Source organism: Meriones unguiculatus, chromosome 19, assembly GCF_030254825.1.
Source record: "Meriones unguiculatus strain TT.TT164.6M chromosome 19, Bangor_MerUng_6.1, whole genome shotgun sequence".
Lineage (NCBI taxonomy): Eukaryota > Metazoa > Chordata > Mammalia > Rodentia > Muridae > Meriones > Meriones unguiculatus.
In genome coordinates, this window is record NC_083366.1 from 21,996,927 (window position 1) to 22,009,450 (window position 12,524).

Here is a 12,524-nt window from a genome sequence, read left to right on the forward strand (position 1 = left end):
AACTCCATGAATACTGTAAGATTTCTTAAAAAATTAATTCCATACACATTACTGTCTAAAAGGATTCTGGAGACCAGATGGCCATCACAATTCAGAAGACAGCACAACCGTGTCAGCCACTACAACAGAATGCACACGTGGCTCTAAGGAAGGAAACACTGGGTAGCTCTGACTTAGGTAACTCAACTTTTATCTTAGCGTACACCGATTAACAAGGAAACACAGGGAAATGTCAAATCATATGCAAAGTTATCTACCTACTTCTATTTAGCAAAGCTTATCTAACTTGAATAAAATATGAAAACATAAAAACAAGAAGTACATGGCAGGCCAATTGCAACCAATCCTATGTTCTTGTGTTCCTAGAAATACCGTTAACCACAGCAAGCCACAAGTCTCAGTCACATACTTAGAAAGGAAAAATCATACATTTAATCCAAGTACTCAGGAAGCAGAGGCTGGTGGGGTGTGGTGACTTCAAAAACAACCTGATCTACACAGTGAGCCCAGGCCAGGCAGGGTTACATAAACCCTGTCTCAAAAAGCAAAAACAAAACAAAACAAAAATCAACTAGCCTTTCAACTTCCAGCTTTCTAAATATACTGTTTCTAAACACCAAGTTGTATTCACCCATAAGGACCCGCCAAAATGAATTTTTTCTACATTAGAAAGGTTTGAATTTGTCTATATTTGAGGGTAACAATAAATGTAAATTCTGATTGCTGTTTTAAAAAAATAAGACTTTATGGTAAGTAAGATTACTCAGTAGGCAAAAATCACTTCCTATACATGCCTGAAAAACTGAGTTCTATCCCAAAAACACACAGTGGAAGAAGAGAACAACTCACCAGATTTGTCCTTTGACCTCCACATGCAGTCTGTACATGCATGACATGGCATGTACATATTCACATTGACACACATACAACAAAATAATTTTCTTTTAAATTAGACTTAAAATTTTACCTGTCCTTTTTCAGACTCCTGCACATTACACAGAAAATCCAATTGCTATTTTGGCTGCCAAAAGGAAAGCTACAAGGGGCTTTACCAAGTACAAATACATCTGGGTCCTGGTCACTCCAGGGATAGCTGCTGTTTTCTAACCTGCAAGTCAACTGACCCCAAGATCCAAAACAGGAATCTGTTTAACTCCACATATCTAATTGCTTCAAAGCTGACATGCACAGTGTCCAGAATTTTAACTGATGATAACAGAACAGTTACCACTAGCCAAAAGATGTCTCACATAAACTGGCCTGGACAGGATACGCTTTCATGGATAAAAATCACCAAGATAAGCATTACCCAATTTATACCACCTAGAAACTTAGGGCCAGTCAAATGCTTAGCTGAGTGGAATAAGTCAGATACTAGAAAGCTTCTGAGAATCAATGAAGAGAACGATAACCAATTACCACATGCAGCTCAATCAAGAATTCCAAAGCCTACCCAAATCTACAACACAATCTCTGATTAATTAAAAGAGAAAGTTAAGGCACTGATAATGACCGTCACCTAGACATATGTCTTAATCATATAGCTAAGAATTAAAACTCATGTAAGTGGCTACAAGTTGAGCAACTCATCTGTCTTTTCACTGCTGTACCTTCTGTGTGCAGCACAGTGCCAGAGAGGGGGGTTGAATATCTATGTGTTCCCCAAATTCTTATGTTGAGATCCTAACCACCAAGTGATGCTATTAAGAATCAGGTGTAGTGGTGCATGCTTATAATCCCTGCATTTGAGACATAGAGAAAGGAAGCCAGCTTTGGCCTCAAAGTCAGTTCAAGTTTGTCCTAGGGTACATGAGACCCTGGAGAAAAAGAGACAGAGACAGAGACAGAAAGAGACATACACAGAGAGACAAGAGACAGACAGAGAGAAAGACAGAGAGAGAGAGAGACACACACAGACTGACAAAGACAGAGAGACAGAGACAGACAGGATATGGATGAGAATATACCTGGGTGATTAGGTCATAAGGGTAGAGCCCATGAATGAGATTAAGATCCTATGAAAGAAAATCCAGGGGTCAGAAATGCAACTTAGAAATAAAAGTAAAATAATTGTCTACCATGAGCATAGCCCTGGGTTCAACCCCTAAAATACAAAAACAAAAGCAAATAAGAAAGCCCAGAGTGCTCCCGTGCTACTTCAGTCACATGAAGACACAGTGAAAAGACAGCCCTCTATGAAGCAGGAAGCAGTCCTTGACCACACAGCACAGACAGCTAAGTGTTTCTGATCTTGGACATTCCAGCTTCCAGAGAGTAAAAAACAAATTTCTGTTATTTATAAACTGCCTAGTTTATGGCCCTTTGTTATGAAAACTAAATGGATTGACAGTGCATGTTCAATAAATACTGCATGGGTAAAGGATAAGCAAGAAGTGGTGCAGGAATCTAACCCTACATCACTATGATTTTGATATAGAACTTGGCCACAGCACACCCTCAGCCACTCCAAGCCTCCTCAAAGACACTACACAGGACAAACAAGAACACACCAAAAATGTTCAATCTCAAGATCTGTAATGGGAAAAGAACAGAGGCATATTTTTTGTATATATTTCATGAAATACACTTGAATCTAAAATTGCTTGTTGAGAAGATAAATGTTTACAGAACCATAACAAAGGCATAGGAATAAAGGAGCTAACAGGAATGTTAGACCAGTGTTCTTCCTCCTATATGTTCTGGTACATTCTGGTGTGTTCTGGCATGAAACCATCATAGGAAGGAGCGAAGGTTAAATAGTGAAGGAGGGGGCACACTTAGAGATCTGGCTCCTGTACGCAGGAAGTTGCCTGTGTTACACTTCAGATGTGGTGGAAAATGTGATTTGCAAGGCAGAGCCAGCATTCAATGGGATTTATGCATCTATGCAAAGTAACTTCTAACTGCCTATGTTGTGGACCTGGAGAGATGGCTCAGCAGTTAAGAGCACTAGCTGCTCTTCCAAAAGACCTGGATTCAATTCCCAGCACACACAGAAGCTCACAACCATCTACACTGGGATCTGATGCTCTCTTCTGGCATGCAGATGTACATGCAGACAGTGCATTCATATTCATAAAATAAATAAATCTTTTTTAAAAATTAAGAAGGAACGAAGTTGTTTCTCAAGCATTGAGAAGGAACCAGCAGTCCTGAATGGACATCCTCTAGAGTGAAATCATTCAACTCCTCCTCCAAGCCCAAGAGGAGGGGTGGTGCCTCCCTTGGCAGATGTACATGTTACTACAACCCATGAAAATAGAGACTCTAAGCATTGGGTGCGGTGGCACACGCCTTTTATCCCAGGACTGGGAAGGCAGAGGCAGGTGGCTCTAAGTGAGTTCGAGGCCAGCCTGGTCTACAAAGTAAGTCCAGGACAGAGAAACCCTGTCTTGAAAAACAAAACAAAAAGACTTTAACAACATGTTACTCTGAATTCACAGAATGAGATAACACACATCTAAGAATTGCCAACATCCACCTTTCCATACCTATGTCAAACCCCAGCAACAGAAATAGCGGAATTACAACCACTACTTCAATCTGATTGTCTCCTTAAAAGCACATAAACCTTATTTCAGAAGCACTGGTTTTCTGGATAGCTTAAATACACTAAAATTCCAATTTTCTTAGTATGACTTTGAAAAAAACAATTCATAAATTCATATCTGGGTGTGGTGGCGCATGCCTGTGATCCCTGTACTTGGGAGGCAGAGACAGGTAGATCTCTGAGTTCAAGACCAGCATGGTCTACATGAGTTCCAGGACAGCTACACAGAGAAACCCTGTCTGGAAAAACCAAAACAACAACAACAAAAAACAGAAAGAAAAAAACAAATCCCATATAATATTAAATGCATAAAGTTTTACAAGTTATCCAAAGCAGACATAATGGTATCCTCTTCCCTTACACAGCAAGCACTTTACACCTTTTTAAAAGGGCATTTATGTTACAAAGTGCTTGTGAGTCCATAAAAAAATGACATTAGAATGCTTCATAATCAAAACTACCAGGGTTCCTCCATCCACTAGGATGAAGAAATATTAGAATTGCTTCTGAAGCTTTTCAAAGCACAGGAAGCTCCAATGATGCTCAAATCACCACCCCCATTAACCTATGTACATCTGTACCCCTCTTTCCAAAGCACTAGCACAGTGACTAATAGAAATATGGCATATCCCTCAGGTATTAGGACAGGGAAGGAAATGAGAGTCTATAAAAATAGATAAATAGATTAGATAGATAAATAGACAGTTGCTAGATGAAAATCTTGTCCAATACAATTTTGTTTAGGTTCAAGTGAACCCATTCTCATATATATGTATATATATATATATGAGATATACATATATATATGTATATATATATACATATATATGTATATATGTGTGTATATACATGTATATACACACACATATATAGTCTTTTTTTTTTTGGTGCTTTTTTTTCTATCTCCTCTTAAAAGACCCCTCCCTAGTCCCCTTCTATCTCTGCTAAACTTCTTTTAGCTCTGGGTCTGTGAACCACTGGCACCTCAGCATCTTGGTCTTTGCTAATCTGACTCCAAGGTAGGGGTCATAGCTTTTCCCAAGTTTTTGAGGTTTGTTTTTTTTTTTTTTTTTTTTTGTCAACTTGACACAACCAAGAGTCATCAAGGGATTCTCAGATGAAAAGCTGCCTCAGACTGGCTTGCGGGTATGTCTGTGGGTCATTTTCTTGATTGCTGATTGACCTGGAAAGGCCCACAGCCCACTGTGAGTGGTCCCATCTTCAGTTTAAAAAAGGTAGTTGTCTTCATGGGAGGTGGTCATTCCACATTGTGATGGCTGCTGAGAAATCCAGCTTCTTATACAGCAGCTCAGGACTCTAGTTGTGACTGTGTCAGCAAAGCCATGTTGCCTTCCTTGACCTGGTTAAGGATCTATTGCTATGCTTTAAGACATTCAAATGCAAACATATAGGTAGATACAAAAAAATAAAAATAGTAATAAAGTAGGCCAAGTATCTGGAAATAAAAAAGGTAGCTGTCACTGAGTAAGTCAATAAGCAGAGGTCCTTGTGTTCTCTGCTTCAGTTCCTGCATCAAGCTCCTACCCTGACTTCCCCTCATGATGAACTCTTAAGTGTAAAATGAAAAAAACCCTTCCCTTTCCATCATGGTGTTTATCCTAGAACTATGGTCTGAGGCAACCCAACCCACTCTGGCCCAACTTCTTTCCTTAAACAGGTCCTTTGGTGGAGACTACCCTGGTGTCAGCTCCCCTGAATTATACTCATTACAAAACCTCTGCTATTGGTCACTAAACACAGAGACTGCATCTCATTATCATTTAACCCTCAAAGTGCTTAGCACAGAGCTACCATAGCAGACATTTACTTACCTGTTGAACAAAATGTTATCACTATAATTGCCAATTAGGCTTTTATTTGCCTGGCTTCATCTTTTACTTTTTATTGAAAATCAACTTATAAAACAAGTCACAGAAAGTGAAACTTCAGGATTTCAAGGCATAGGCTCTTACTCCTCCACCTTAATACCCTCCGCACTTCTCGGTTCTGATGCAGCTGGTCTCGCTGTGAGCCTGGGCCCTTACCAATGCTCAGGACATGAAAGTCTGTGTGCCTCATCTACTCGCACTTTCCCCACACCAAGTTAAATGGGCAGCGGATTCCCCTGGATGCCAATGGAACATTCTAGAACATGATATGGCTTTGTGTTCTAAGGACACCCTGGGGAAGAATTCTAGCAGCCTGAGTACTTAAGATCACTGCTTTAAGAAGAACCTCCTCCACTGGAACACACCTGTGTACACATAAACACCCATGAGCTACCACCACATGGAACCTTTTTAGACTGCTATGTGACTTAAAAATAAAGTTTTACCATGAGGTCATTCCATGTTTGGAGCTATTTGTTACTGAAACAAAATTTACGTAATGACTCCAGGATTACTTGAAATCAACACCATTTAATCCCTGTGTCCTCTATCCTTACTAAATAGAATACTAAAAAACCTCTAGAACTTACAAATTATAGATCTAAATGGACAAGACAAAGACAGTAACTGCTTAGAATTCCTGAAGAGACTGATTATTGTCAAATAACTGCTCTTAAAATTAAAAACAAACAAACAAAAAACTAAGCCAACTTCCTTGTGTAAGGCTCCTAACTAGAGAGAATATTGCTCCAAACACCTAATTAAACTTTGCTAATTAAATAATGTGCCACCCTCCCTCACTTCCTTAGCTTCCCTACATGCTCTGAACAATTCTCTGATGAATGATGGGCTATGAAGAAGTACAGACAGACCTGATCTCTGGTATTGCCTGTGGAGATAACACAGGTATAGTGCAATCTAGCCTATTATTACTATGATTCTGGTATTTGAAAAGTTCAATGCCAGCCAGTGAAACTGAGAGTCCAATAAAATGTGGTCGACTGTGTTATTCCTTCAACTCTAGCACTCTAAATAGCCTCTCAAGCCAAGAAGTACTTAGCAGTAATACAACCACTCTGTACATTTCTGAGACACTTATAATGCTTTCATAAATATTTATTAAAATATATCTTATAGATTGTTGTTTTAGTATATCTTTGTTGTATTATATTAACAGCAATTATTTATATAATGACAATTTAATGTTTCCACTCTGAAGCTGTTTTCTGTAAGATATACAGGAAGGAGGAATGAAGAATTTATTTATGCCCAGCATCCTCCATTTATAACCTCATAAATACCTGCTAATTAAATGAAAAACTACAGAACTCTAGGACTGCCTTCCAAGATTGGGCTGTAGTAGCTTCAACTGTCACATAGCTTAAGGCTTTACAGTGCTTGCAGTTCCTTCCCTATGTTCTCATTTCATCTGCAAAATAATCCCATGATTGTTCAATTAAATCATTCAGGGACTTATAAAAGACCTGCTTCAAGTCACAACTTACCTCCTAAGCAATGATATCAGGGACTGGAGAGATGGCTCAGTGGTAAAGAACCCTTGCTGCTCTTGGGGTTGACCAAAATTCAGTTCCTAGCATCCATGTTGGGCAGTTCACAATGGCTTATAATTCCAGTTCCAGGGGGAATCAATGCTCTCTTCTGGCCTCTGCAGGCATTTGCACATGCTACTGTATACATACACACATAAATTTAAATTTTTTTTTAAACTAATAACACCACCACAAGAACTTAGCTTTTTTTAAAACTTGGTCGGGTGTGTTTTCTACTCTAACATTCTCCTTTTCTAGGCCCAGAAAACTTTACTGGAGGTTGGAAAAAGTCTCAAGTAAGTGGGACAGAAAGATACATAACTGATCCTAGCACTCAAAAATTGGAAGCCACCTGGACTATGCAGCAAGATTTTACTGAAAACAAAATAAATATCTCAAGTTGAAAAAATTATACATTTTATAATTTAGAATTTGGTTCTGTGTCACAACCAAAGATAGTTAATACCAAATATTCAGAGTAGATTAACTGTAAGAGAAATGTCACTATACAGTCTATAGTATAGACTTAAAATGGAAAAAAAAAAACTTCTCCATTTAATGCTTAAAAAACACCAACCAACCAACCAACCAACCAGCCAACCAAAAACAAACAAACAAACCACACCAAACACAAACAGACTGCATACTCAGTTCACATTCTCTCTCTGGCATTGAGTCTTCATGTAAATACCTTCCAGCTATGACATCCGGCTTCTCTAAGCTTCTCTAAACCCAAAGGTCTGCATCAGATGATCCAATATTTTGCTGTGGGGAGTGTGTGAGGGAACAATCCTGATATGCATATAGACTGTGTATGTATACATTTGTACGTATGTTTGTATGTATGTATGTGAATGTGTATATATGCATCAGGAGGCCAGGTCAACCTCAGGTGGCATTTTTCAGAATCTGTCCTGTTTTTAAGAGACAGGTCTCTAACTGGGACCCAGAGCTCACCTGACCCCACTAGACTGGCTGGATAACAAGTTCAGGTAGACCTGTCTTGTCTCCCCAGTGCTGAGGTTACAAGGCATGCATTGCCATCACAGTTTTTTACGGGGTGCTAAGGATCTAACTCAGGTCCTTATGCTTGGCTGGCAAACACTTTACCAACTGAGCAATCTTTCCAGGCTGTAAGCTCAAACTCTTGCAGTCACCTTATACCCTGAAACACTTACTGCTTCCTTAAGTACAATACCCATTTATTACAGCAAGAAAGGATGGGCTGGGCTGTTCATTCTGTGTTCCTCAGAAGGAATGACAGAAAAACAAACAAACAAACAAAAAACCCACCATTTACTGTCCAAAATATAACTTTATCTATTTGAAAACCTTTTCCTATTATTCATTAATTCCTCAACTTCCTCATGTATCTACCAGATTTACCATGAACTCCATGAGGGGTTTCCATATGGTATCCTTGTTGCTAACACTTTTTCAGACATTGAAGAGCATACAAAAATTAGTAAGCCTGACCATAAGGCAGCTACCAAAACAAACACAAATTGCTAAACATACAACAATCCAAGTGCTACATAAAAATACACATAAGGGCCCCTGGTAGTAAATAGAATTAGGACCATTAGAAGAAGCTCCATGAAGAGTTGAGCCTTAAGTGTGACTAAGATTCAGTTAGGCATGAGAAAACAATATGAAGCCAGGCATGGTGGCACACACCTTTAATCCCAGCACTTAGGGAGGCCTAGGCAGATGGATCTCTGTAAGTCTGAGGCCAGCCTGGTCTATAGATTAAGTTCCAGGACAGCCAAAGTTACACAGAGAAACCCTGTCTCAAAAAAACAAAAAAGAAAAAGAAAAAAATAAAGGCATAGCAAAACATGTGACAGAAAAGTTTCATTTCTTTAGAACAAAAAGCTAACTGATAGGGACTGATAGATAACAACGCTGGAAAATGAACTTGGAGCCAGAAACTACAAAGGTCCTCTTATATACTGCTAAGGAAACTTGACTTATTGCATAGGCAATTCAGAGCATCATGCAGTTTTCAAAAGGAAGGTCATTAGATAATCAAGTTTAGATAGACATGGAGAATGTCAGCAAAACAACCCAGAAAGTCATGGTACCAAGCTAGACAAGAAGCAGAAGTTGGGTTGAGTGGATAGGTGAATATCAACAAGGTGTTAAGACTAAGAGAAAAATCAAGGATAACAGACATTTCTGTGGAACACTAAAAGAAATAACATCATTAACTATGTTTAAAAAAAAAAAAAAGCAAAAGCTCTTTTAATCATTTTTCCCAGAGCGAGACAAAAGCCTAGCTTTAGTTTTAAAAATAATTTTTCAGGGTTTCTTATGTTTTTGTTTGTTTCTTTGTTTTGGTTGTTCATTGGTTTGCTTTGCTTTGTTGAGGTAGGGTTTTAGTTCAACTAACTGTTGGACTGACAAGTATGTGTCATGAAGTCCAGATTATTTTGTTTTTTAAGGTTCTGTAGAATACCCAGTTAACCTCCAGAAAGTTCTAAAGAAATATAAGAGTAGTCTTCAAAAAGCATGCGAAGGATCATTGACAATATAAAGTTGGCTTTGGGTGATACATTTCTAGAAGTTATTTCACAGCCAGAATTGCAAAGTCAGAATCTAAATTTGTCTAAACTAAAGTCAGCCTGGGAGGGATAGAGGACTACAAGAAAGAAAAAGAAGTGATAGTAACACATTTGAAACGAGAATTCAAATAGTATTATGTATTCGCAAGCCAGGAAACATGTTAAAGGACCTGTTCCTCAACAACAGCCAAGCAGATCCATGAAACACAGCAAAACTCAGATAGAAAATCCCTCCATGGTGGCACAGTTACAATATAACTGTAACTGTTCTACTGTCCTTTCCCCTGCTGAAAGCACTTGATTCATTACTAGTTTTGCCTAGCTCTACCATAGTCAGACAGAGACACTTGGTTTCAAACATTTTTGAAAAAAAGAAAAAAGAAAATCCCAATTCCAATGACAGCTACATAGGAATTAAGACAGTTAAAGGCCAGGCCATAAACTCCAAAGACCTTCACCAAAGAAATGGGCAGCTCAACTAAACACAGAGCAGCAACAGCCATATTCATAAACTTAAAGTATAAATGCCCACCTTTCTCCAGAAAATCACGAAGACTACGGGGCAGATTCACAAACAACATCTATTTCCAAAGGAGAACACAGATCAAAGTAAATTCATAAAGAGAGGAGAGGCAGAATCTTATTTGGAATAGCAATTAAACAAACAAGTATTTTTTGGATTTCAAGTATTTCATCCTTTCGTAAACTGCGGGTATCGGTTTTGTTTGAAGGACGCAAAACTTAAAAGCCATAAGGCAAGAAAAAAGTGAGATCATGTGTCAGTAAGGAGCAGTTAGCCCAGAGTAGCCTAGAACTCAAGGTCCTCCTGCCTGTCTCCCAAGTGTTCAGACTTAAAACCATATACCATGATCGGTAGCAAAAAGTTTGAAACTGTCAGATGCCTCAACTCTCCAACCCGTGGTAAAAATCTCTAACTTCATTAGGCCTCGATGTTCTCATCTCTAAAACCGGAATGCTGCCCATGGACGGTTTATGGAATAGACAATGTCAGGGGCTCTGTGAACCAGAGGGTAGAGCCAAAAGCAAAGGAATTGTTTTAAGCCTGCCAGCAGCGACTTCCATTTACTCCCCAAACAAAAACCACCGTGAGCTTAAATGTCTAGTTCCTCGAAAGAAATCCATCAAAGCTTGCTCGGATCTCAGTGTGCCCTCCAAAAGTCCCCAGGCCTTCTCAAGTCCCCTTAACCATCCATCACCTGGTCAGGTGTGGGGTGGGAGACTACCGGGGCAAACACAAATGTCGGGAGAAGCATACAATGACTCGCCCAAGGTCAAAAACATTACAGTGTAGACAAGCCAGGCTTGCCAGCAGCACAGGCTACGTCTTCCCAGGTGCTGCCCCTTCCGGAGCCTCAGGAAGCAGCGTAGGGACGTGGTCTGCAGAGGGCTCCTGGCCTCCTCCAGCAGGCCCACACTTGACCACCTCGGGCGCGGCCAGCTCCTGCACCCACCCTCAGCTAGGGCCCCAACCCCGAGGCCGAGACCCTTTCGCCAGGCCCCACAAAGTGAAGTTTGCCCGGCTCGCACCCCACGCCAAGTCCACGGTCTCACGCACTATGGTGGCCCGGCTCAGGACCCCGCCGCCGACACCACCAAGCCGATGCCGCTGGACATTCAGCCTCTCCCCCGACCAACAAGACTCTCCTTCGGCCCAGACAGCGGGCAGGGTCGACTGTAGACTTCCTCCGCGAGCTCCGCCCCTTTGCTGCCAAGACGCACCCTCCCCCGGAGCAGACGAACAGATCCGTGAACCAGTCGAAACTCGGAACCGGATGGGGCTCGCGGACAGACAGACTCTAGAACCAATCCGTACGCGAAGCGGGAGGGGGCGTGGCTCAAGGAGCTGCGCCACGCCCCCCCTGTGTTTCCGCTAGCGCGGAAGAGCCGAAGGAAACTTTCCCAGAGTTCCTTCGAGCTCCCTAGGTTCCCGCGGGGGCTGAGGCGGCGGCCGCCGGCGGGGAGGGGGCTTGGGTCTGCTGCGGATTGGGTGAGGAGCGGGCAGAGCAACGGACACTGTCCCATTTCTGAGAGGCCCCAGAAACCCTGCTGTTGGGAGCCTGGGCATCCTGAAGTCCCGGCTGTGCAGCCCAAGGATGCGGCTGTGCAGCCTAGCAGAGACCCCCACACATCTCCATAGGCTGTACAGTGGAGAGCAGACCACATCTGGGGTGCGAGGGCAGGCTGCAAAGCACCGCTGTCCCACTTCAGGGCTTCGCGGAACAGCGGCGCATTCCACTCTATTACAGCTCCAGGGTGTCGGGCGTACACTCTGACCCTAAACTGCCCGGGCTCCCGGATCCCAAGGCCCTACCCTGACAACCCCGCAAGTTTGGGTCGCGGTAACTAGTGCTTGTTGTCGCCTGAGAAGACACCATTCTACATAGGGGATCATGACTTCCAAACCAGGGCAAGTGGCTTCAAAAAGACGCTGGAGGACAGAATCCGTCTTGGGGGCGGAGCATCGGGGAGAACAGTCACATGCAGGAAGCGGAAGCCCTGCCCACCTCTCAGCTTCTCCCAACCTGTAGTAGCACATGTCTAGGTCTACCTCTTACTTTTGTCCAGCCTGGTCCCGGGTGATGGCTCCGCCTGGAGATCCGCGGCGCCTCTGCAAGCTGGTGCAAGAAGGCCGCCTGCGCGCCCTGCAGGAGGAGCTGAAAGTAGCCGGAGGTTGCCAGGAGCCGGAAATTGCAAGAGGCTGCCTGGGGCCTGGTGGGGACACCCTTCTCCACTGTGCAGCTCGCCACGGGCACCGGGACATCCTAGCCTACCTAGTGGAGGCTTGGAGTATGGACATTGAGGCTGCCAACCGAGACTACAAGCGGCCTCTGCATGAAGCTGCCTCTATGGGCCACCGGGACTGCGTGCGCTACCTCCTGGGCCGAGGTGCAGCTGTGGACTCCTTGAAGAAAGCGGACTGGTAGGTGCCCAGGGTCCAGAAAGATTATAT

The 12,524-nt window shown here is 42.2% G+C and overlaps 2 protein-coding genes across 9 annotated transcripts in view; one reads left to right on the forward strand and one right to left on the reverse strand.

The window, feature by feature from the left end:
- Window positions 1-11,284, reverse strand: part of Fbh1 (F-box DNA helicase 1) — a 39,051-nt gene extending 27,767 nt beyond the window's left edge. The window contains exons 1-2 of one of the 4 annotated variants that reach the window (XM_060372793.1): window positions 11,130-11,262; window positions 6,945-7,127 (exon numbers count right to left, since the gene is read on the reverse strand). Coding sequence is in view for 1 of the 4 variants with exons in the window: in XM_021650897.2 (XP_021506572.1) it covers window position 11,130 (1 nt within the window). In the remaining 3 variants the exon portion in view is untranslated. Of the gene's footprint in view, window positions 1-6,944; window positions 7,128-11,101 lie in introns of all 4 variants that reach the window. The other 3 variants (XM_060372794.1, XM_021650897.2, XM_021650898.2) reach the window with 3 other exon arrangements.
- A 189-nt stretch (window positions 11,285-11,473) lies between these two features.
- Ankrd16 (ankyrin repeat domain 16) overlaps window positions 11,474-12,524 on the forward strand; it is a 32,648-nt gene continuing 31,597 nt past the window's right edge. For 4 of the 5 annotated variants that reach the window (XR_009587741.1, XR_009587740.1, XM_060372957.1 and 1 more), the window contains exon 1: window positions 11,474-12,494. Coding sequence is in view for 2 of the 5 variants with exons in the window: in XM_060372957.1 (XP_060228940.1) it covers window positions 12,109-12,494 (386 nt within the window). In the remaining 3 variants the exon portion in view is untranslated. The remainder of the gene's footprint in view (window positions 12,495-12,524) is intronic. The other variant, XR_009587739.1, reaches the window with a different exon arrangement.